Below are 25,632 nucleotides of genomic sequence, written 5' to 3'. Positions count from 1 at the left end.
CTGCACGCGCGTGCTCGCCCCCATCGATTGTCACACCCGTGAGGCCCCGTGCACACCAGCCCTCTGCAGGCCGAGCCCCCCCCACACAATGCCTCATTACTATTCCGTTGTTCTTGGCCCGGTTGCCGCCAGGGCCGGGTGTTTAGCATCGGCAGCTGTGTTTGGTAGGTTAGTCCAGCCGCGCTCTTGGCATTGATGGATCCCTGATTCACACGGCTCGTCATATAACCAACTCTCAGCTGTGCTAAAGGCGGGGCTGGCAGGGAGGGGCCCAAAGACTAGCCGGGATGGGGTCTGCCTGGTGCCAGGGAAACCACCAGGTGAGGCCAGGCCGCTGGGGTCACAGATGCACTGGGCAGGCCAGAAGGCCTCTAATTAGTCTCGTTTGTCCTGCACTTCATGTCAAGCTCATTAAAGAGGCTACAGAGTTAATCAACATACCACAAATTGGATTTTGAGTTCTGCAGCCAGTGTTGTGTACATTGCGGCCACACTGACACCATTAACTCTCAGGGTGAGGATTTTAGGCCAGGTGCTCGCCGGGCGTCAAAGTCTGTGTGTGTGCGCGCGTGTGCGTGTCTTTTTTTTCCTTCTGAGTTCTTTTTACTCCTTTCCCTGGGCTGACTCTGGAGATTTCCTATTTAAACTCATTTAACTTGTGATCCACTTCATAATTAAATTCATAAAAATCGGATCAAACAAACCTCTCTGTCTTAACCCTTTGTTTTTTAAACTCTCAGGGCCCCCCTCTGGGGGGGAAGGAACAGACGGCGGCTCCCTGCCTCCCTGCCCCCCCACCAGCCGGGTGGCTGCCGATGTACGTTTTAATTACCGGCTCTCGTTGGAAATCTCACGTGGCCCTGGTTTTATTTATTTATTTATATCTTAATGAGGATACTGAATCCTTGATTAAAGTCGTTATCGTTGCCAGTTGGGCAGGGAGGGGGAGTCAGATGCGAGACGGGGGCTGTGTGTTCAGACATCGGCCGAGAGAGGGAGTGGCAGGTGGGCCACAGGCCCGCCCAGACTGACCCTGGCTCGGACAGACACACGGCTAACGAGGACCAGGGTCTGCACCGACCTCTACTCCCCTTGGGGTTGGGTGGGGCTGGCTAGGGACCAGGCGGTCTGCACAGCCCTAGCAGAGAGAGGGCGGGCAGTGCCGCAAACGCCGGGATTCGTCTGTCCCGGGACCTGCACGTGCCTCCTGGATGGGTACGAACTGGGAGGCTGGCTCTGCTCCTCCGCTTCTCCCATCTGAGCGTCTGACTCCTCGCTCAGGTGCTCCCACCCGCCCTCCTCCGCCTTCGGAGCTTCTTGCAGAGAGAGAGGGAGAGCCCGTGGGGAGCCGACCCCAGCACCCGCTCCCCACAGAGCCTTAAAAACCCTTCAGAGCCATCCGAAGAGATGAGAATTGATGTGGGGACAGGGGCCTGCGTGTGAGACGGGGGGTGGGGGGGGGGAAGGTTGGGTTGGCGGCCTGAGGAGGAGAGAGACAAGAGAGTAAAATATCATTTTAAAGAGGAAGTGAAGGCACGGGCATGCGAGTCTATAACGAGAAGGACAATTTATGCCCAGGCACGAGTGCAGTTTGACACGGGGATAATGAAAAAACGTAGGTCATTGTGGATGACTTAAACCTTCAGCAGCTGAAGAAAATGTATGAAATGCAGAGGACATTACACGGTTGGCAGACCCGCACATCTGCGGAGGGACAAGTGAAATACAGTGGGCCATTCTTTACCATAAACTGTGCTTGTTGGAGATGCAGCCCAGAGAAATTGTAATTACAGTGACAAGACGAATCAGCGATATTTAAATATTCATGAACAAAGTCTGCGGTGATCTATCTATCTTTATTGTCTCTGCCTTCACTCCTGTAATAAATAAGTCGCTGAAGGCCTCACCTTTCAGCCCCCAATGCCTCCACTTTGGGTACAAAGCAAAAGACGGTGAATCCCCCCACCTCACCCTCTCACCCTCCAGGGGCCTGGCTAGTGCCATGCACAGAAGGGAGGCTGATGGGCCCAGCTTCCAGGCGGAGGGGTGGCCGCTCTCCCCAGGCTTCAAGCTTTGTTGACCTACCCTTTCCTGAGCGTCTGCCCCAGGTCGGCTCTGTGCTGCGTACCCCGGGGAACCAGGATTAACAAGACTCCCTTCTTGCCCTTGAGCCACTTCCGTCCTAGAAGCACAGTGCACATGGCAGGAGAAACAGGACAGCGTGTCACTTAGCCCTCTGATAGGTTATCACATGTCCGGACCCTGAAACCAGATCTGAGTCCCGACTTTGCTGCTTACAAGCTGTTGGACCGTAGAGACCATCTGAGCACCTCATGCTTCCCCACTGTGCGATGAGAATTCTGCGTTTCTCGTCGGGTTACTGCAGTGATTCCGTGATAAGTTGTGCGTAAGGTTCCTAGACGGTAGTGAGCCCTTCACGGATGGGGCCATTTTGATTAGAAAGTACCATAAAAGGTATCCTGCTACTAAAATAACACCAGGCTAGGCATTTCTTCTCTTTTGGGAACAGAAGAAAGCGACTCAGTATGCCCAGGTGGATGGCACTAACGGGACGCTTCCAAACCATGCTGGTGTGCGAGCTGGGCCTTGAAGGATGAGTAGGAGTTTGGTGGGGGGTGGGTGGAGAGGAAATCAGGCGGAGGGGTTAGCTGCTGAAACTGTGGAGCAGGGAGAGAGAAGAAGGCGTTTGGGGGCGGTGTCTTCTAGTTTCCCAAGTTGGAAGGGTGTTTTTAAGGGTAGGGGAGTCAGTCAGGCGGGAATAGCTTGTGCCCCTGGCCTGCAGGAGAGGGAGAGAAGGTAGCACCGGAAGCTGGGGGCAAGGTGTCAAAGTGCACAAGTCTGTTCTCCCCTTGCAGGGGCCTGCTGTTCATCCTGGGACCAGTCGGGCTCTCTCTCCCTGAGATTGGCTTTGGACCCATGGGCGAGGCCTGGGCTGCAGTGACACATGCTTACGTGTGCACACACACGCTCCCTGGTTCACACCAGAGGCCAGAAGGGGCCGCGGACGTTGTCTTTGGAGAACGGTGGTGAAGACAGGCTCCTGGCACGCGGACCATGCCCTGCCGTCTCCTGGAGTGGGGGCCGGGGGAGGCCAGGCCCTGATCCAGCCCCTTGTCCCCACAGGCGACCACCCGTATGAGTGTGAGTTCTGTGGCAGCTGCTTCCGGGACGAGAGCACACTCAAGAGCCACAAACGCATCCACACGGGCGAGAAACCCTACGAGTGCAATGGCTGTGGCAAGAAGTTCAGCCTCAAGCACCAGCTGGAGACGCACTATAGGGTGCACACAGGTACGGGGGACTGGGTAGGGCCCCCGAGCTGGCGTCGGGACCTGGGTATCAGGGGCAGGGGGAGCATGGTGAGGCTGAGTCTAAGACTGGAACGCGTTCTGGGAATGGTGAGCACGCTGGCCCCTGTGCCTCCGCCAAGGCTGATGCAGACATTGCTAGTCGATCACCGCACACAAACCCCTCTACGTGTATAATGTCTACCCCTCCAGAGGGCCTGCACGTTCCTTTTTCTGTAAAAGAATGCGATCCAGTGTGGAATCTGGGGGCAGAACCAGTGGAGGTGGCCTAGGGTCCAGCATGGCCCACCTTGCGGCCACCTGCCCACAACAGGCCACCCTGCCCAAGTCTTCCCGACTCCAAGGACAGTGACGTCACCTCAGCTGCTTCCGGTCTGCCATGCGGGGAGTGGTCATAACGTGGCCACGGGCAAATGCTACAGAATCCTTCCTTTCTGGAGAGCCAGTGTTAAAAACATCCTTCCCGGCAGCACACGGAGGGTTGGCGGGGCAGAAAGGTAGATACTCAGAAGGACTTCCCAAGAGGATGAGAGGTGGTGGGAGGTAGTGGGATCCAGCAAACTAGGATGCTTCCTCCAGTCAGGGGAACATCTGTCCCAACCAGGGGACAGAAGACGGGGGAGACGTGACCTCAGACAGGTCCCGCTGACCACTGGCTGAGGGGAGAGTATGCGCCCATGTGCAGGGCAGGGGCGGGAGCGGGGGAACAGAGGACACAACAGGGAGGGGATACTGTGTCCACCGAGTTCTGCTCTCTCGCCTCCAGCCTGCGCCACAAGGAGAGCCTTGGGTGCTTGGTGTTCACAGCTAGAGTCACTCCGAGCATTTTCCAGAGCCCTGGGGCTTCCTTAGCCCCCTGCCGGGGATGCGACCCGGCGAGCGGATCATTAAATGCATTGGTGGTGACTATTGTAAATAGCGGTCGATAGTTAGATCACTTTGGCTGTTCATTACTTCATTATTTGCTGGGGCCTCTGCACAGAGGAGTATCGATAGCGAGATGGCTGGCCAGTTAATTACTGTATCGAGACAAGGTTCCCTCACACCCTCTGCTCAGCTCCAGGGGACTCTAACCGGGAGAAGGCTGCAGAGCACCCAGGGTGTGGCCAGGCACTCCCAGGCTGTCTGTCCCTCCCAAACCCCTTTCTAGCCCCACCGGGAAGGCAGGGTCCAGGGGCAGCTTCTCGGAGACTTAGAGGAGTAGCCGTCCTGGAAGGAGCACGTTTGAAGGACGGGGTTCCCTCACTTTGACCCCCCCCTACTCCCCATCAGCCGTAGCCCTGAAAGGACTCTACCCCTTGTCCCCCTGGAAAGACCTGTGCTGAAGAGCCATCCCCAAGGGCTTTTTGGCACCTCACTGGCCCTCTCCTAGATCCCCAAGCCCTTTCTTGGGAAGGGAAGATTCTGGGCCTTTGGGAGGGTTGAAAAGGGCACACCTTTCCCTAAGGGTGTGCGAGCAATGCTGCAGCCGTGTGCTGCCCGGGGCTGTGAGATGAGCCACCGGGAAGCGCCATGGAACCCGCAGCTCCAGGCGCCCTGGCCACGCGGCAGGGGCCCGGTGGGGCAGGGGCCCGGTGGGTCAGTGGACCAGTGGCTGCCGCCTTGGCTGGTACGTCCATCATCACGGAGGGCTCTCATGGAAAGCGCGGAACTAGAGGGACCGACTCCCCAGCAAGTGTGAGGGTCCCCCCTAGACACCCCCCCGCGCCCCCAGGGAGGCTTTCACGGCTCCCCCCCAATTGGCTCTCCCCTCCCACCCCCAGGCGAGAAGCCCTTCGAGTGCAAGCTGTGCCACCAGCGCTCCCGGGACTACTCGGCCATGATCAAACACCTGCGCACGCACAACGGCGCCTCGCCCTACCAGTGCACCATCTGCACCGAGTACTGCCCCAGCCTGTCGTCCATGCAGAAGCACATGAAGGGCCACAAGCCCGAGGAGATCCCGCCCGACTGGAGGATAGAGAAGACTTACCTCTACCTGTGCTACGTGTGAGGCTGGCCGCAGCCGCGGGGGCGCGCGGGCAGCCAGGGCAGCGGCGCTCCGGCGGGGTGAAGTCCGCGAGCGACTGGGCGACAAAAGAGAAATAGAACAAAAAGGAAGGAAAAAAAGAAAAAAAAAAAGGAAAAAAAAAAAAGAGAGAGACAAGAAAAAGGAAACCTGATAGCTGTCTGGCTTTGGACTCTCTCTGGGGCTCCAGGTGACCCGATGCCCAGCCACTGCCCCTCCCCGGGGGCTTGGGGGGCCCCCTCTGTCCCTCCTCTCTGGCTGGGCTCTGGTTGGCCTCATGTTCTTGGGTAGGGGCAGAGGTGGTTTGTTCGGCTCAGAGGGCGGTATGTTTTTCTCTTCCCTCCACCCAGAACCGCCTTCGATGTCCAGACGTGGAGGCTGGGGAGGGGGCAAGGGGGCCTCTGGTCAGAGCCCAACAATCCGCCTGTCCCCCTCTAGCTGATTCCTCAGAACGGGGGTTGGGGGCAGGGAGGGGGCCTGCAGGTGGTGGGCTGGGCCGTCACGAGTTGATGGTCACATGGCAGCTCTGGTTTGTTGGGGCAGATGGGGGTGGGAGGAGCTCTCCTTTTCTTCCTAGGCTCGGTTTATCTGTTGCTTCCCCTGCACCACGCCCCCCTCCCCCATTCTGCCACATTACAGTGTCCCCTCGAGGTCTCCAGCAGCTTCTTGGCTCTTGTCCCTCTCTAGCTCCTTGCTCCCTACCTCCCTGTGACTCCTGCCCTGCAAGCACAGGGCCCCCAGCCCCTCATGGACAGGGTTGGGGGGACGTCTTCCTCCTTGCCCAGTCTCCCTAGTGGGGAAGCTGGGTTTGACCCCAGATTCCCCACCCTGCTGCCCTCAGCTTTCTGAGAACACCCTCGCCAAGCCCTGTCCTGAGCGAGGTTCCTGCTGAGCTGCTTTCACTTCCAAAATGGGAAAACATTAACTAGCTATATACTGTCCCACCAAACAAACCAACACAAACCCCTACAACCCCAACTGCAGTCCCTAGGAGAAGGAATCCATGTAAGGACTCGTCATCTAAGGGAAGGATGTGGATGCTCTTCTTGGAGAAGGGGACCCCCTGTCCAGGGGTCAGGGTAGCTGGCTGGGGGGTGAGGAGGGTTGCTGAGTTGTACTGGGGACCCCAGCCCTGGTGCAGAGAACGGCACAGAATTCCTGGCTCTCAGGGCCCCCACCCCCCAGTCCACAGGGAGGAGGAAGGAGAGGAGGAGGAGGAGGAGAAGTTGAAAGCGCTTTGGCCCTTGTGTTCTGTTTTGCTTCTTTTCTGTGTCCCCTGTTCCCCTGTTAGCACATTGTACTTGAATTACCTCAGTTTTTTGTGACCTCATGAGCTTTGTTAACCCCTGTATCTCTTTTTTGGTTGGGGGTTGGAGGAATAGGGAGGATGTTCTTTTCTGTTTCTTGTGTAAATTAAGAGTTGGTTTCATAGACTTCCGCTGGCCTCAGCCCTCCCCATCCCAGCTGGAAGGAGCTGTACAGAAGGAGTCCAGTACTCAGGATCTGAACGTGAGAGCCGGGGGTCAGCAGAAGGTGGGCGGAGGGCAGGGTGTGACGGGGGCACACGGGGAGTCCCTGTTGGTTCTGCCCAGGGCCCAAGTCCTCTGCGCCCAGCCAGGGTTCAGCCTAAAACATCTGGAGGAGATCCCACCTTTCTTATAATTTGCTGGGTGATTAGAGTCGAGGGGCCCGTATTATTGTATTATTCAGCTCCTGGCGACCCTGTGGGTCCACCTCCCTGTGCTTGATCATTGCCAAAATTGATCTCTTCAGGGCTGGGTGGGGATGAGCCTGGCTTTGTTTTGTTGCGTGAGGGTAGGGGTGTTGTTTTTCTAAAAGCTACCTCTTATGTTCCTCCATGCTTTTGTTCCCTTCATGCCTCCCATTCTGCTGCTCTGCTCCCCCCCCCCCCCAATTCTCCCCAGCCTCCCCCTCCCCGAATTTTGGAAAGCACATTTGCAATATTTGTGTTCACTTTGGGATGGGCCCTCTGTTTCATCTCACGCTTTATTTGTAAGAGTTGTGTGTGTGTGTGTGTGTGTTTGTGTGTTTTCTTTCCTTTCTCTCTCCGAGAAAGTTGTGGCTGCCATTTTTATCTTGGGTTTTGAAAAGTGGTTTCGGGACGCGGTTTTGGGGAGAAGGGTCACGAGGGCTCTAAGGAAGTCAGAGGGATGGGTGCTGCTGCGAACGCCCCCACCCCGTCCTTCGGTCCCAGCCCTCCCGCCAGCCCCTGCAATCTCGCCCACCAAATCGGAAGGCCTTAAAAATTGTGTGTTGGGGGGGCGGGATAGGAACTGGGGGACTGTGTCACTAGACTGTTGCTTGGGGATGATAAGGTGGGGAGATGCTATTTTGCAATTGTAATAATGACTTAGAGCTTTGGAAAGGAAAAAAAAAGTTGAAATATGTGACTAGAGCAGTTGTCTTGTTGATCATGTGAAAAGAAGGAAATTTTCTGGGGGAGGGGCCGTCTGTAAGAAATCAGTATGCACTATGCTTCCTCCCCCAGCCTGGGAAGAAAGGGGACTGCGGGCCCTCAGGGGATCTGTAAATCCCAGAAAACAATATTTTAACAGCAAGCTATCATTCAACTTTGGTGGGGAAGGGGAAAAAAAAAAAATCAAACAATTCCATAGACCTAGCTGACACCTCTCACTGCCCCCCACCCTTCCCACGCAGCCTGGGTCTCCTGCCCTATTCATAAAAGCTGAGAGGGTTGAGCTAATATTTACAAATTGTAATATTTTTGTAATGTTTGTTAGTTCCTTCGTCAGTCCTACAAGACCTTGCCCTTTCCTTTTGTAATGTGAATAGGAAAAAAAAAAAAAGACAAAAAAAAAAAAATCCACCACCACCACCACCAAAATATCCCTTTGTACGTGTGTGTGCGTGTGTTTTGTGTGTGGCTGTGTGTTCACCACACGGTATTGTTGTAATCTGGTATTGCAGCATTGGATGGTACTAAGTGAGCCCGTGTCTGCCCCCACCGTCCCTAGCCAGGAAGTAAGGAAAGAGGATCAAGGCCGTGGTGTCTGAACCTCGTGCCGGTTTCGCTCTCCCTCCCCCCCCGAAGAGCTTCGACGTCCCACCAGAAGGCCAGCAGGCCTCTTTCCCAGGTTCCTACTCACAAAGACAAAATCCTTCGGACCTTGCCAAGGCCTTCTTAGCCGGGCCTCCTGGCCAAGGTAAAGGTCAAAAAGTACGTGGAATCTTGAGATGGGTCTGGATAAGGGGGGCTGGGGGGGCGAGGGAGGGTGGAGGGTGCTGTCTCCCCAGGTGAGAGCTGAGTGTTCTTACTTCTCTCTTCCTTCTGCCGTCGGGCCCCTTGGCCAGCCGCTGCCTTTGCCGTGAACTGCTGACTACCATACTGCTTGCTCCTGCCTTACCCAGCGTAGCGAAGCTGCTCCAGCCTGGAGAGCCCAAGCTGGTTAGTGGTCCCTTTCCAGTGCTCAGCTCCTACAGGCGTGTCCCTTAATGCTTTCGGTGACATTTAGCCGTCATGTGAGCTTTTCCCTATTCACTCCTTCATTCATTCAAAGCATTAAAATCCTATGTGTATATAGGATAGACAAATATATAGATATATATATATAGCAAGAGAGAGATATAAAATAGTAAATATCATTGCTGCTTTGGGCTGCTTTGGAGGAGGCCACGGATAGCGGGAAGGTAGATCTGGGGTGCAGGGGTGGGGAGGGAGACGGGGGGCTCCAGTGATCCAGTACAATCCAGGGATGCAATGCGGGCTTGTTTAATCTTCGTGCCTGAACAGTTTCTCTGTGTGTAGAAAACAAAACAAAACTGCTGCATTTTTTCACAAGTGTATGGTACCCTTCTGGATGCCATTGGCCCCACCGGCTGCAGGGGTGTTAAGGCCCCGGAGTGAGAGGGCCATTTGGCTTACCTCCTAGCAGGGGAGTGAGCCGGTGGTGGGGCGGCCTCCGGACTCTGTCCAGGAGAGGGCTGGGGGTGGGTGGGGGGCGGGAAGAGAGGTGTAGACAGTTCCCTGCAAAAAGCCCCCCAAGGGTGAAAGATGGGGGCACCAGACATCAGAAAAGCAGAAGAAGATCCGGCTCTGTTCATTTTTCCGAGGCCTGTGTTCTGTCCTCTTCCACCCCCATCTGGTCTCCTCCTTCCTGGAGCTTCCTGGCAGCACTTACCTGCGTATTTCAGCAGGAGGGGAAAAAGCCAGACCGACCCAGCTCAGGGGTGCTGATGGGTGGAGGAAAAGGCAGGGCCGGCCAGGAGAGGGGTGCAAGACAGACCAGGGAGGTTGGGTCAGGGGAGAAGGGTGGGGAGAGAGGGGCCCGCGAGCTGGCCGCCCTGCCTCCCTGGGTCCTCGGCGTCCCACTTTGCAGACAGGGTACCAGCCTCCTGGTGTGTGTCCTGGCGTTCGTTCACAATAGCGTGTTATGCATGATCTTCGTGAGGTGAAGAAGCCGTGGTGGTGCGCCATGATACCCGACCCGTATATATAAAGATAAATATATATATATATATATGTATGTAAATTATGGCACTGAGGGCTCTGCTGCCCGCCGGACCAAGCAAAACTAAGCCTTTTGGTTTGGGTGTTACGTTCTGTTATTTGTTTGTTTTTGTGGCTTGTCTTATGTGGTGAGAGCACAAGTCCCAGTCCGGTCGCTCTGTGTTGCGGAATAGTGTTTTAATTCATGGGTGTTCTAGTTCATGTCTACCTCAGCACCTCCTCTTAGCCTAATTTTAGGAGGCTGCCCAATTTCGTTTCTTCAATTTTACCCGGTTACATTTTTTGTACAAATCTCTCTCTCCCCCTCCCGCCCCACCCCTGCCCCCCTGCCCCACCCCTGCCCCGCCACTCTCCCCTCCCAGACTCCCTGCCCAGCCCCCATCCTGCCCCCCCCCCCGCCCCCGGTCTCGCTTGCCAGCCCTACCTGTTCTCGTCCCCTGATGCCTTTCCCCACCCCACGTTGTGCGGTCCTGGTCGCAGCTTTTCCGCATCTGCCTTCGTTTCGTGTAGATTGATGCGTTTCTTTGTAATTTCAGTGTTTCTGACAAGATTTAAAAAGGAAAAAAAAAAAGGAAAAAAAATGAATTTACTGCTGCAGGTTTTTTTCTCTCTCCATGTGTCACTAAGTGAAGTTTGTGCCTTCTATAGCAAAGAGAATATTTTTTACATCCTACTAACAGTAGATTTTTTTGTAGTGAACATTTTTTGTATTTTTATTTATAAGTCTCATAAGAAAAATAGCAATGTTCAGTTGTATACCTTGGATCTGCAGTTAGAAGAGAATAAAGTTAATTCAGTTGTCTCTGGCTTGAAGTGTCCCCTTTTTTTAAAAAAAAATGCTTTGTCTTTTCTGCCTTTTCTTGGGTGGTTAACGCTAGAGAAACTGAGATTTCTGCTGGGAATGAAGGAAGAGGGAACTCTGGGGCAGTTCTGTGGCCCTTTCTGCCGTATTTACGAGGCACATACGTGCTCCACGACATCTTTTTCTGAAGTTTTTTAATTTAAAAATAACATTCTGTGCACTGTGATTTGGTCCTTGGAACAAGGTCTGAAGTCAGCAGTGGTCCGTTTCCTTCTTCGGGTTCCCGCAGCGGCTCATATCAGTTCTTGCTGGGAGCCCTGGGAACGCAGCAGGAACGGGACAGAGGAGCCCCTGCCCTCAGGGGGCCGTGGAACTCACTGGAACGCTCAGGCTAGAACCTGGCTTGGGATCACACAGCTGGTGAGTGACCGAGCCTGAACTTGCATCCGGGTCTTCTGACGGCAAATCGGGTTTGCTTTTCCCAGGACGCCAGAGGAGCGCCCTCTCCCTTACAGAAACTCTGTCGATTCTTCCCGAAGTTTCTCCATCAGGCCACCGTGGCTCTGTGGCCGTGAGGCCCGGTGGAGAAAGGCGATGGGAACAGGAGGGAACAGGTGGGAGGAGGCGGGTACAAACCTAGCATCACCGTTAGCAGAAAATCCTGCCTCCCTCCTTCCTCTCCCAGTCCCTAGGCCAAGGCTTCTTCTTTGGGCCTTCCTTCCTTCCTCTCCCTGGGGATGGCAGCGTTGCCCTGGCTATCTAGACCTGCAAAACCAACTCCGCCTAATTCTAGATGTTCTGGCCCCACACCTGGGCCTGAGGCTGTCCTGCCTGTCCAGCCAGCTCCCACCGAAATAACCGACCCCTCCCCCAGGCCCAGGGCCCTGGCTTTGACTGCTGCTGCAGCCTCTGCAGGGCCCAGTGCCAAGCCCCAAGGGCTGCCCCAAGGGCATTAGCGATTCTCCCAAAATCCTGCCCGGAAGGCCTGGCTTGGCCTAACCTGCCCGTTCGGGGGTGTGGATGTGGACTGGAAGCCTGGCCTTTCAGCGGTGGGGGCAGGCCTGAGGTCTGCGTGACCCAGGGGCTTGTCCATGGAGAACCACCTAGAGCCTGGGTTCCCTGCCCCCGCGGGGTGACCTTCCCAGGAGGAGGAGGAGGGGGCCCGGTGGTGCCTACTAGACCCCTGTGCACGTTGGCTCCTCTACTTTCTTCTCTCCTTTTCTCTCTGTTCTGCCCTTTTCTTCCACAGCCCCCCCCCCCCATCTCTCTTTATTCCTCCAATTGTCTTTTCTCATTATTTTTCTGGAAGTTCCTCCTGGCCTTTGTGTCTCTGGGCCACATTCTCTTTCCTCTCCCCATATTGCTTCTCTTGGAAAACCAACTTTGCCAACAATATATTTGGTTTGGTTTTGAGTCTCTGCCCCCGTTCTGCGTGCATCCCTTTCTTCTCCGGGTCCCTGCTCTGAGGTCCCCCAGGCCTCGGCCCCTCCCCCACCCCCCTCCCCCTCAGGCCTCAGCTCTCTCTTGACAGATGGGAGGGCAGTGAGCACTCCCTCTTTAAAACAACATTTAATCGCCGTTTTCTGTTCTTGGACATCAAAGCTGGGGCTTAGGCGCTGCGCTGGGGTCGCTGTGGTGTGGGCTTTGGGGGAGAGGAGGTGAGTGAATAGGGGCCGGGCTGAATGGGCTTTGTGTGGCCGCTGGGGTCCGCCTGCTTTACATGCTCTTTGACCCAGATATGATCTCATGGAGAGAAAGGGGCCCTGGCCCGGCCAGCCTGAGAACGTTCTGGGGCCGGACTCCGTCTCCACCCTCCCGCCCCTGACAGCCCCTGCCCCTCTGCCCTCTGCCCCAGCCTACAGGACCGGGGGCCTTCCACGGGGGGGCGCTCTGCTGGGGTCAGATGAGGGGCCAGGCCGCCGCGGGAGGGGCTCCCTCCAGGCCCAAAGTGTTTCTCCCGCGGTGAGCTGCGAGCCCCTGACACACGCACAGTGGCCCTTCTCCGTGGAGGCTGCTGGGTTCAGGTGGGCATTCCGGTCACCTTGTCCCCGCCGTGACAGCCGTCTTCCCAGCCGCACGGGAGGGCTGCCCTCCTGCCAACGGTGGGAGGGCAGGGGCCAGCAGCCAGCGGAGGCTCGCTAGAGATTCAGGCAAGTTGTGGTGGGTGAGAAGAGGCAGACGGCGAGCAAGGTCCGAGGCCAGGCCGTCTGTGTCCGGCTTAGCATCCCCAGGCCTCCCCACCTGCCTGCCCGGGACTCCCCTCGCTCCTCCCACCAGGACAGGGAGGGGGCAGAGGAGGCCTGACCCCAGGTGCTTGGCCTCCCTCTGGTCCATCCCTGACTTTGCTGAAGCCAGAGGGATTTTCCAGATAGGCAGATAGCATCATGTCACCCCGTCGATGAAAGTGCCCAGTGGGGCCTCTTAGGATGGAATTCAAGCTCCTTACCAAGGCTTATAGTACCTTCAGGGGATTGAGCCCCTGGGCTCGCCACCCCAGCCCTGTCTTGGGACCACTCCTGCAGGCTGTGGCTGCCCCCTACTCTGTGCTCCAGACAACTGGGCCATGGGGGGGGAGGGGTTCCTGGAAGACACTGGGCTCCGCCCCCTGGTGGGCCTTTGCACATGCTGTGTCCTCTTCTGGGAACTGTCCCCGCGCGCGCCTGCCGCCCTTCAGTCTGGCTGTCTCGCCGTCTCATTTTCAGGTCTCGCTGGAACCTCACCTCTTGCAGGAAACCTTCCCCGGCCACTGCCACAGAATAGGGTGCCGCCCTGTGCACAGCCTCCACGGGACAGTGGTGGGTCCCGCACCGCCACCGCCGCCTTTCTTCACTCTCACCGTCAAGCCAACGCTAAGTTCCTGGGAGGCTGGAATTGTGCGGGTGTATCTTCGTATTTGCAGAGCCTCGCATTGGTTGGCACACGCCGGGAACCCAATAAGTCTTTGTGGAGTAAACTGATGGAAGGCAGGGAGAAGGCGGGAGAGAGGCAGTTAGCTTCTGGGGCTGAGGTTGTGGGCGCCAGGGCCGGGGCCGAATCGAAGTAGGTGCACAGCACCTGCCCACCCGGGCACCTCCATGTGCGTGCCCACCACGGGCTGTGAGGCGCCTCCTGCTTCCTCTCGCAGGTGCCCGTCCGTTCATGGAGACACCTCAAACGCGACTCCCAGGGCGGTTCAAAGGGAGGTGCTGAAGCCCAGGACACCTCGCTGAGCATCATCGGGGTGTGTGTGCGTAGACACCAGCTCCGCTGCCAAGACTGGGACCGACCACCCCCCAGCTCTTTGTGCAGTGCTGGGTCCAGCCCCACTCTCCGTGCTCAGCCCCTGCCCCCTGGGGGCTGTGTTTTCAGCTCTCCAGGGGGTGCCTCAGTGAAAGTGAACTCACTCATTTAAGCCCTGACGCTGCAGGCCTGCCGCCCCCTGCAGCGCTAATTACCCTGTAGTTCTAAACTGATTGCTGTACACTAAGCTTAAGCCCTCCTTTATTTATTTACTGACTACATTAATAGCAAAGCCGCTGCTTTCAGCCGCTCCCCACTGTACACCGGCTGGATGCACCCCGTCCCTCTGCGTCCCCTCCGGGAGGTGGGGTGCAGAGGTGCAGCCTGGCATGGAGCCCCCAACTCTGCCACTGTCACGGAGTCCCCGGGGCCGGACAGCAGTGAGAACAATGGCTTTTGTCCATACAGACTCCCAGGCCCAAGGGAGGGGGCTGTGTCTCTGGTTCTGACTCTGACGCAGAGAGGAGAGCACGCAACACAGCCCAGCTCAGCTCTCCCCACCGCCAGGGCATCTTCTGTTCACAGGACCCTCTGGAGCTTGCCTTGGGCTCTCACACCTCCCATGAGGTGCTGAGCACTGGCTGCGTTTAGCAGGTGGGTAAACTGAGGCTGTGGCTCTACGGCTGTCGGTGGTGATGGTAGGGCTTGAAGCCAAGTCTGCTCACTCCATGAGCCTCGCCTTTATCCCTCCGGCAAGCTGCCTGTCCCGATGTCCTCCCCCTCCCGACCCCAGCCACCCTGGTGTGACAAGATCCCTTTACTTTTAGGTCCTCACAGCTTCCACGCCTTGCCATGAGGAAAGAAGCCCATGGAATGCACACCTCTATCTCCCAGCCTTTTCTGCCTCATTCACATGCTTGCCCAGAATTTGCTGGAAACATGGGCCCTAGAGCCTTTCCCGGGGCAGACCTTAACCACACCCCCAGCTCCTTCCAGAACTCACACTGGGCAAGTCTGGGGCGTACCGGCCAGCTGCGGGTTTCCACGGGGTAGTGTCTGCCTGTTCCCCCATTCCGGGGCCAGCAGAGCCCATGGCCAAGCTAGCTAGCATCTCCTGCTTCTCTGAGGACCCTCAGATCCTGTGCGGCAGATCTGCGCTCTGGCCTTGGGGAATGGCAGCGTTCTGAAGGCCCGATGGGCACCATCAGGGTGCAGCTTATGGACCCGTGGAATCAAGCACTCAGGCTTGACTTTGATTTGAAATAGCGGAGTGAGTGTTGTGGGGACACCCCTGTAAGGAAGAGGGGCTGTGGGGATCCGGCAGAAAGAACGTGGGGCTCAGAGTCAAGAGGACCTGCACCTAAGGCCGGCTCTGCCCCTCACTGTTTGACCTTGGCTGCAACGCAGAACCGCTCCAAGGTCCCTTCTGTTGACTGGAAACGGGGTACAGTAGTATCTGCTCCTTTTCCCCTCGGGAAAATCATCAGCTGGAGGAAGGTGTATGATTCAGCTTTCTAAAAACCCCTGTGCTGTAAAAATGAAAATTTTAAATGGGGACAGGTTGACGGCTGGTATGGGAGGGGAGCCCATGGCCCAGACATTCATTTCCAGGGCAGGATCCCTATAGCCCGGCCTCAGGAGGCCCAGGCATCTGCAGCCAAGTCCTGGGCTGGCATTGCTGGGACTCTATCGCCACCCAGTGGGCACAGGCTGCAGGCGCTTCTTGCTTGGGCGGGTCTGCAAAGGGACTGGAAGTGTCCCCTTGTAAGCAGTTTGGGCTCCTCTGGGTCTCGGGCTATACCAGGTTGGGCCGAATAAAGGGAGGATGTGGTCCAGGCTCACATCAGAGAAAGAACAGCTTTAACTACTTGGGAGGAAGCTCAGATGGACTTTCCAGAAGGTGTCCTGAGTCAATATTTCGATCCCGACCCATTTTTCTCCTACCTTTGCCCCCACTGACGGATGGATCATACCCAGTCCAACTCTTTCCGTTCCTAAGAGGCTGGATTGGAAGATACTGTCAGCCAGTCCAAACCCAAGGCATCCATGGGGCCTCATCGTACACGGGGGAAGGCCGACCTCGTTGGAATCCAGCTCTTCAAAACCTTCACTCCTGGGAAGGAAGGGTGGCACGATTTTCTGAGTGCCCAGGTCTGGCTCACGGAGGGCTTGAGAGGGGACAGCAAGAGGCTGCCTCTTGGCACCTCGGGCCATCTTGAATGAATGTAACTAAATGGTTTGGAAGACCCCTCCTGAGACTGGACTTCTGACCGTGACTCCCCAATGCAAAGGATACCTCGGGCTTCTTATCAACTGTTAGAACTTGAAAAAGCAACAGTTCACTCCAGAGTTTCTCCCTCTGCCTAGCCGCTGAGGTCTTCAGCTTAAGTGGGCTTCTAGCGACACTGCGTGGTGGCGACGGGGAAATGCATGCGTGAAGGTTAGTCTGAGGAAGGAGAGGGTTTTCCCTAATAAATCCCGGTCTGGGAAGGGAGGGAGTCACAAAGTGGCAGGAGTGGGCAGGAAGTGTGTGTGCGGAGGAGGGGGGCTGGACCTCACCAGTTTGACTTGATTAATATTCACCTTATTCTCCGAAATCTCTTGCCAATTAGCATTTCTTCCGAAGACCCTATCCCAAGCTGCTGTACTTGACCTTTCCCTTAATTCCCCACAGCACAGCTGAGATCAGGCTGGAATATTTAAATTAGACTTCTCTGAAGTCTCAAGGACAACAAAAGAAAATAAGCACCAAGAACAACACAACATTAGCTCAGCTCTCTGCCTGCTCACCTTCTGGAGACGGAGCCATCATTAATCCCTGCCACTCCCCCCACCTCCCCAGAAGACCAACAAGGACAGACCCCAAGTGACTGAGCTACGAGTCCTCCTGTCCAAGGTCAGCTCCTCCCCTTGGGCTCTGGGTGTCCTCCTCTCTGTCCTCCCGAGCTCTGCTCCTTCTTTCCCCTTCTCTCTGCTGCATCCGTTTCTCCCTCTCAACCAGATCATTCCCATCAGCTTACACACAGCTCCCAGTTTAACCAGACTTTCCTGATTCCACTGTCCCCTTTGGTTGCCATCCAAACCCACCTCCTTCAAACAGCAGAAGTCTAGAGAGAGCTGTGATTAGACACTCATCTTTATTTTGCTTACAGTTTTCAATCTGAGTTTTATCTGTTACTCCATTGAAATTGTCTTATCAAGCTCAGCAGTGGCCCCGTCTTCCAAAATGCAATGGCTCCTTGGCTGTCTTCCTCCTACGTGATCTCTCAGTAACGTTCTACCTCACTGGTTCCTTTTGGAAACACTTACTCTCCTGGTTTCTCCTCTACCCCACCGGCTGCTGCTTGTCCGTCTCACTGGCTCCCTCCTTCCTCTGGAGGAGGAACTCTGGAACTCTGGCTATTCTATTCGGCTATCTCTGAAGGTGTCCGTGAGCCTCTTACCTTGTCTGTCTACTTCTGCCGATTTTAGTGCAGGCAAACAACGCCCCAGTTTTAATCTCCAGTCTTGAGTGTTCCCCTGCCTCTCCTGGAGGTCCTGTCCTTATCTTCCTCTATCCAGAAGGAGGGGAGAGAGAGTTTGAAGGGGGCTGACCTGCTTTGGAAAAAGCTTTGGCTCAGAAATATATACGTTTCTGTATCTCTTCTGCTTTTGCCCCCTCTCCCTGCCTTGACTGTACTCAGTCACGGCTAACACCCAACCACACAGGAGGCGGGAAGATGTAGTCCAGCTCTGTTCGGAGGACAGAGAGGTTGATTTTTGGTGAAGAGCTAGCACTTTCTGCCACAGTTGGCCCTTCTAGTCACCAAATATCCGTGTAGACTCTCCTTCCCACCCAGCAAACAGGAGGAATGACCGAAAACCCCATCCCATCGTTGGCACCTGTTTCGAAATTCAGGACCCCCGTGTGATGCGCAGACCTCACTGTCAGCTCTGTGAACCAAAAGCCAGTTATCTGCATCGGTTTATGGCTCAAACCAATGACAGGAGTCCATCCTGTGAAATGCCCGGAAGTTTCGTGAGCTGCTTTCTGCCCTCCTCAGTTTTCTCTCCTTCCTTGGCAGAAATTAAGATTATTTCCCTGACGATTCCGTGTGGTCAGGTGATGGAGGCCCCCGATCATGCACAGATAGGAGTCGTCGGCACGGCTGTTGGACAGAGGCTTTAAAGGGGCAGGACACCCCTGTGTTGGATCCCCGAGGCTGTCATGAGAAACCACCACAAGTTGGTGGCTTTAACCAACAGAAATTTACCCTCTCACAGTTGGGGAAGCCAGAAACCTTTCCTCCAGAGAAAAAATTCTCTCTGGAGACTCTAGGGGAGAATTTTTCCTTGTCTTTCCCAGCTCCTGGTGGCTCCTGTGCTCCCTGGCTTGTCGCTTCCCCACCCCCCACCCTGCCTCTGTCTTCACATGGTCTTCTTTCCTGTGGGGCTCTGGGTTGTTGACTGCCTCTTTTTTTTTTTTTTTTAAGATTTTATTTATTTGACAGAGATCACAAGTAGGCAGAGTCAGGCAGAGAGAGAGAGAGAGGAGGAAGCAGGCTCCCCGCTGAGCAGAGAGCCCAATGTGGGGCTCGATCCCAGGACTCTGGGATCATGACCTGAACCGAAGGCAGAGGCTTTAACCCACTGAGCCACCCAGGCACCCCTGTTGACTGTCTCTTTTAAGGACACACTCAGTGGACCTAAGGCACCCTTATCCAGTATGGTCTCATCTCATCTCAATCCTCACCTCCATCCCACCTGCAAAGACCCCATTTCCAAGTAAGGTCATATTCTGGGGTTAGTGGAGGAGGATTTGGGGGAAACACTGTCCAGTCCACCTCGGCCCCCTTCATAACAAAAATCCCCTTGGGCAGTGGGAAGAACCGAGCATGCGCCAGTCCCTGGTGTAGAGCAAGGGAGAACTGGGACATGGGGTTCTGACTATCTCCTGCCCCCGGCAGTGGATTGAGTTCTTTCATTAGACCTTGGATCTCCTGTCTTGGAAAAATAACCTAACCCACTGTCCTCTGAAGCCTTGGGGGAATCATTCCTTGACGCTTGTCTTCCCTGGCCCCAACTGAAGTGTGTCCTTGAATCCGGGCCTCCCTTAGGACTGCATTTTTTCACCACTACCCCAGTTCCCACTTAGAAGAATTTGGGGGACTACGTGTGGTTTTAAGCTCCCACAGTCCAAGGCTTTATTAAGCTGGGTTCAAGGATTTTTGGCAATTCAGTTTCTTTAAAAACAGCCTTCGGTGGGGAAAAAAAAAAAAAAAAAAAACAGCCTTCGGGGGCACCTGGATGACTCAGTGGGTTAAACCTCTGCTTTCTGCTCAGGTCATGGTCTCAGGGTCCTGGGATCGAGCCCCGCATCGGGCTCTCTGCTCGGTGGCGAGTCTGCTTCCGCCTCTCTCTCTCTCTCTGCCTGCCTCTCCATCTACTTGAGATCTCTGTCTGTCAAATAAATAAATAATATCTTAAAAAAAAAAACAGCCTTCGGACCTATGCTTCCAATTCATTCCGCAGGCTAGTACTCACGCTTATCGTTCATTCCTAGACATGGTTGTCAAACATGCTTTTGTTATTACTATTCTTCTTATTAAATTTCCCCTCCCTCCAATCTGAACTCCTTCGCCAGCTTCCCACTGGCTACCTTGGGGTCACCCGAAAGAGTCAGCTTGGTTGGGAAAGGCAACACTCTTAATTTGATGTTTGCCACAGAACCAAATCCTTTTATAAGAGGATTTTAAATAATGAACTTTCATTGCTTGAAGCCCTGCCCAGGTTTCTTTCCTGTAATTTAGGCCACAGAAGCAGCCCGCTTCCTTATATCCAAGCAAACACACACATTTCTGGCCTCCTCCCCCCATTTTCCTTCATTTCTTCTTGGAAACGTGTCATTTTTTCCCCTGAACTCATCCCTCGATAATAATATCTTGCTACAAACCTGGAGAACAACCTTCCTAGGCTAACATTCTGCTTCTTTCCCCATGGGTTCTTGGAGCTCCAGGCTCGGGATCCACTCGGTCTACCTTCCAAGTGATCCAAGTGATTGCAGGCAAGCATTTTCCTAAATGTATCATTCCTGCCCCCCAGGGGGCCGCATCTTGTCTAGCCAAGCTGTCCTTGTTGCAGGTGAAGGGCCTCGATTATCTGACCTTGTCTACTCTGATCCGTCTGCCTCCCTGCCTCCCGTCTGCCCCCCAGGCATGGCAGGACTTTGCAGGTGCTGTTCCCTCTGCCGAAAGCCCTCTGTTCCCTCAATCGTTGCCTGGATGCCTCCTTCTTGAGTAACTCAGGTCTCAACTCAAACATCACCTCTTACTGGGGTCTTCTCTGACTATTCTATCTAAAGGTGGTTTCTTCGGGGTGCCTGGGTGGCTCATTTAGTTAAGCATCCAACAATTGATTTTGCCTCAGGTCATGATCTCAGAGTCGTGAGATCGAACCCACGCCAGGGTCTGCACCCTGCGAGGAGTCTTCTTGAGATTCTCTCTCCTTCTCTGCTCCTCCCTCTGCTACTGCACACGTACTCTCTCTCTCTGAAATAAAGAAATCTCTTAAAAGTTGAATGAAAGCCGTTTTCTCATTACATTTAGCACCATCTGACATTTTCTTTATCTGTTTACTTGTCATGGTCCATGTCTGTTTTCCCTTACGCAGAGCCTCCATGAGAGCCGGGGTCCCATTGGTCCCCTTCACTGGGACCCTGACCTGCCACACTATTATTATAAGAACAAATGCCACTACTTACATAATACATGTACCAGACGCACCATTTTAGTTCCCTGTTGAAAACTGGTTTTACTAAAAAGTTTCCAAGAAACACCAAAGTAGGATAATGGGATGAACCCCTTCTAAAACCTGTCACGTGGGTCCAACATTCTCAAGATGTTACCATGCTCACTTCTTCTAACCTCCTTGCTTTCCTTCCTTCTTTTCCTTTCATTTTTCTTGAGAAATAAAACCCAGGGAGGACCAAGATGGTAGAGGAGTAGGAGACCTAAATTTCATCTGGTCCCTGGAATTCAGCTAGTTAGCTTTCATTTTTCTTTTCTTTGTTTCTATAGAAGTCTTTTAAAGAGAACCCCAGGCATAATATCACTCCCTCCCTGCTACATACGTCAACATATGCATTTTTTTAAAGATTTATTTATTTGACAGATAGAGATTACAAGTAGGCAGAGAGGCAGGCAGAGAGAGAGAGAGAGGAGGAACCAGGCTCCCCGCTAAGCAGAGAGCCCGATGCGGGGCTCGATCCCAGGACCCTGGGATCATGACCTGAGCTGAAGGCAGAGGCTTTAACCCACTGAGCCACCCAGGTGCCCCAACATATGCATTTTTTAAATGAATGTTTCCATATTGCTTCAGTGACATTCATACACCGTCAAAGATTAGCAATGGGTCCTCATTTCATCACTTAGTCCATGTTCAAATTTTCCTGACTGCCTCAAAACTCATTCTGTAGAGTTGATCTCTTTGGATTAGGAGCCAAACTAGGACCGTGTTCTGCATCTCTCAGATCTCCCCTCACTCACCATGCTGTTGACTTGTTGAGAAAAGGGGTGACTACAGTTGACCCTCCAACAACATGGGTTTGAACGGCACAGGTCCACATGTAGTGGTTTTTTTTCCCCATAATTGCAGTCCAGCCCTGTGACTGTATTTCCTCCCTATAATTTTTTTTTCTCCATCTCCAGTGGACTTTATTGTGAGAACACAGTATATTATGCACATAACATACAAAATATGTGTTAACCGACAGTTTGTGTTATCAGTGAGGCTTCTGGTCAACAGTAGGCTATCAGTAGTTAAGTTTTGGGGGAGTCCAAAGTTCTGTGCAGACTTTCAAGTATGCAGGGGCAGCACCTCCAAACCCCTCCGTTGTTCAAGGGTCAGCTGTATTATTAACTATTGAGTTTGAAGATGATGAAGGCCCCAAACGGGGCTGGATAGTGGGAGTGAAAAGGACAAAACGGTGTGAGGAGGTGTTGTAGAGGAGACTTCTGGTCAACCCTGCCTTCCGTGCAGCAGTCGTGATGCCACTACCTTCTCTGAGGCATCAGGAGTTCCAAGACCACCGGTGGCCTTGCTCCCTCTTACAGGATCTCTGGTGTGACAGCTGACAGAAACCCTCAGATTAGCTCATTGTATCTCTCACTTCAGTTACTTGCTCCGCCTCTCCAAGCTGGGCAGAAATCTTTACACTTCTTCACAAAATTCCCTCTTTATCTTGCTTCTTCTGAAGCTTGTTAGGAGAGTGTGCCCATACAGGATGCTTCCCCTGGTTCCCAGACCACCTGGGCACCAAAACTCATGGGGTTTTGTTCTGCTTCTTTATTAATTATTATTTTTTTTAAATAAAGTAGACTCCATGCTCAACGTGGGGCTTGAACTCATAACCGTGATATCCACAGTCACAAGTGCTATTGCCTGAGTCAGCCAGGAACCCCTGTTCTGCTTCTGTGAAAACTACACTCAAATAGCTGTTTCCCTACCCCAGCCCTTTTGAGTCAGAACTCGTGGGCATGTTCCCTGGGAATCTGTCATTTTAGACCATTTTCCAGATGACCTGGATGTAGCTGATTCACAGACTCAGATCAAAAACCTTGCAGAATACAGCAATGGTGTGAGTCCCGAGATAAAGCGTGTAAAGGATTTCTGACAGGAGAGTTACCGTTCCTTTAGAGTCAGTCATCCCCTACCTGTTTTGTTTGTGCGTACTTTTCATTACAGTTTTGTACGTATACCTCAATATTTGTTTATGCCACACACACACATTACTATACTACCATATTAGGTATAAAGCGTACTAAAATAGAACAGTTTTAAAGATTTAACAAGTAAACAAAAATAGAAGTTCTCATATTTACTTCTTGCAGCCTGGTGGTTTTTCTTGGACTCCCATCCATGGACAATGGGTCTGGAATATTCTCAGCCAATTGTCCTTTGCCTGAGGCCGCCCCAGGAAGTCCAGTATGAAAAGCTTCCAGCTCTCACAAAAAAACACCTTAGTCCTATATAATTTTTATCATAGCCTCAGATCCTCCTTGGAGAAAGATTTGTCTGGTTCACCTGGCCTGAATTTTTTCTTTACAGTGTGACCAGAGGAACTTTCCCAAATTAGTTGCTGAGCAGGAAATCAAGTAGATCCATCAGCAGTCCACATTGGGTTGGGTCCCAGCCCCTCATTCTTCCTTGTGGCCCTTGTGGATGCCTGGAGCTCAAGACACAAAAATTCCTTAAGGTTGCAGAGGGGGAAAAGGTGATTGAGGGCCCAGAAGGCAAACTGAGGTAGGGAAGCCTAGAACTGGCCATTTCTAAGGCTCTTTGTGTCTTCTCATAGATCTGAGCTTCTATCAGCTGTCATTTTCTTTCAGCCTGAAGAGCTTCCTTTAGTATTTCTTAGTGTGGGTTCGGTGGTAACAAATTCTCTCAGCTTTCCTTGATCTGAAATGTCTTTACTTCACCCTCATTTTTGAAGAGTATCTTTGCTGGGTATGGAAATCTGGGTTGACAGTTACTTTGTTTGTTTGTTTAGAGATTTAAGGATGTCATCCCTTCTCTTAGCTTCCACTGTTTCTGATGAGAACTCAGCCGTTTGTGACATTGTTCTCCTTGACAGAATATGTCATTTTTCTCTAGATGATTTCACAATTTTCAGAAGTTGAACTATATGACATGCCCAGTTGTGACTTTCTTTCCTTAGAAACTTCTTAGCTTCTTGGATCTGTAGGTTCATATGTTTTACAAAATTTGGTCAAGTTGTAACTATTTTTACTTCATATATCTTCGTCTACTCCAATTCTCTTCCTCCTTTTCTTCAGGGACTCTAATTAGCTATATGTTAGGCAGATTTATATTTTCCCAAAAGTTTCTGAGGCTCTGTTCATTTAATTTTAATCTGTGTTCTCTCTTTCCTTCAGACTGGATCATTTTATGTCTCTGTCTTCTAGCTTATGGGTTCTGACTTCTGCCTTCTCCAATCTGCTGTTAAAGCCACCGGTGAATTCCTCATCTCAAACATTGTATTTTCAGTCTGGAATTTCTTTACAAAATGTTCGTTTCTCTGTGGAGGTTGCCATTTGTTGATCATTAAGACCATATGTTTTCTTTAACTCCTTGAACACATTCATTATAACTGCCTTAAAGTCCTGGTCTGTCAGTTTCATCATGTAAGTCATCTCAGAGTCTGTTTCCATGGATACCTTTTATTTTTATGGGTAACATTTTTCTAGTTCTTGGAATATCTAGGAAGTTTTTACTGTAGGTAAGATATTGTGGGTGATCTATTGGAAAAGATACTGGATTTTGTTGTTTGCCTTTAGAGAGTGTTGTGTTTTGTTTTGGCAGGTAATTAATTTACTGCAGGATTTCCTTGCCCCTGTCAAGCCTTCATTTAAGGCTTTGTTAGGATGAATTTGAAGTAACCTTTATTCTAGGGCATGATCCTTCTTCCCAAAGCATACATTTTCTGCGATGGCAGCTGAGTGCTGAAACAAGAGGACCTCCCCACTCTGGCTGGAATGATGGCTCCCAGCACTGTGTGACCACTAGTATTTCCATTCTGTGTTCAGCTCCTTACAGCCAGTCTCTTATGAAGTCTCCAGCTCTGCCTGCTCAGCCCAGTTCTTGACAGAAACTGACCGGGAGCCCCCGGTAAGTCTTAAATTGTGCTCCGCCCGAAAGATACATCGAAGTTCAAACTCCTAATACTTCTGAACATGACCTTTATTTGGGTTTTTCAAGAGGTAGTTAAATTTAAATGAGGTCATTGTTGTGGGTCATAATCCAATATAAACGGTGTCCTTCCAAAAAGGGGAAATTGGGCACAGAATGAAAGCCACGTGAAGATGAAGGGAGAGATCAAGGTGATACATCTAGAAGCCAAGGAATGTGAAAAATTGACAGCAGCCAGACACAAGGGGAGGGGGTGGAGCAGATTCTCACCCAAGGCGCTCAGAAGAAACTAACACTCTGTCGTCTTGATCTCAGACTTCTGGCTACCAGAACTGGAGAGAATAAGTTTCTGTTGTATGAGCCCATCCCGGTTTGTGGTACTTTGTTACCTCAGCCCTAGCAAACAAACACACACCCACATAGACTTTGCGGGCCCCCCCGTGTGACTCCCTCCTCCTGGCGCTGGCCCCACAGGTTCCATTTGGTTTATAGCTCCAAACCCTGATCTTTGCCTTCTCAGCTCAGCAGGACGGCTGACTCTTCTTGGGTTCCACCTTTTCGTGCTGTCGTCAGGAAAGCACCCCCAGGCAGAGAGCTGGTGGAGGCTGGGCTCAGGTGGTGGGACTGCAGTGGTGGGCTGCCTGTCGTCCAACGCCTGAACGCAGCCCTGTTACACGTTTGGTCCAGTTCGGTAGTTTTTACGTCGAAAGGCCATTCTAGTGTTTGTTACTCTGCCATGGCCAGAAGTGAAATTTCTATCCTAAATTTCTTGAGTTATTTATTTTGAATAAATTATTTGAACTCATTTACTTCTCTTGACACCTCTGTGAAGTAGATCATTGACATCATGAGCTCCAGATTTAAAAAAAAAAAAAAAAAGGCAAAAAAAAAAAGGTTAAATCACTGGGGCACCTAGGTGGCTCAGATGGTTGAGCATCTGCCTTTGGCTCAGGTCATGATCTTGGGGTCCTGGGATCGAATCCCACATTGGGCTCCCTGCTCAGTGGGGAGACTGCTTCTGCCTTTGCACCGCCCCCCCCCCCCCCGTCTCTCATGAATTAAAACAAAATCTTTAAAAAGAAAAAAAGGATCAGGGGCACCTGGGTGGCTCAGTGGGTTA

At 52.7% G+C, this 25,632-nt stretch overlaps 1 protein-coding gene across 2 annotated transcripts in view; it reads left to right on the top strand.

The window, feature by feature from the left end:
• Window positions 1-10,633, top strand: part of ZBTB16 (zinc finger and BTB domain containing 16) — a 183,534-nt gene extending 172,901 nt beyond the window's left edge. For both annotated transcript variants that reach the window (XM_046015655.1, XM_046015656.1), the window contains exons 6-7: window positions 3,145-3,312; window positions 5,093-10,633. In XM_046015655.1, coding sequence (XP_045871611.1) covers window positions 3,145-3,312; window positions 5,093-5,322 — 398 coding nt within the window. In that variant the 3' untranslated portion in view covers window positions 5,323-10,633. The remainder of the gene's footprint in view (window positions 1-3,144; window positions 3,313-5,092) is intronic.
• Window positions 10,634-25,632: the final 14,999 nt, after the last annotated feature.

Source organism: Meles meles, chromosome 8 (genome assembly GCF_922984935.1).
Source record: "Meles meles chromosome 8, mMelMel3.1 paternal haplotype, whole genome shotgun sequence".
Classification (NCBI taxonomy): Eukaryota; Metazoa; Chordata; class Mammalia; order Carnivora; family Mustelidae; genus Meles; species Meles meles.
Note: the sequence above shows the minus strand (reverse complement) of the source record. Positions and strands in the feature narration are given on the sequence as shown.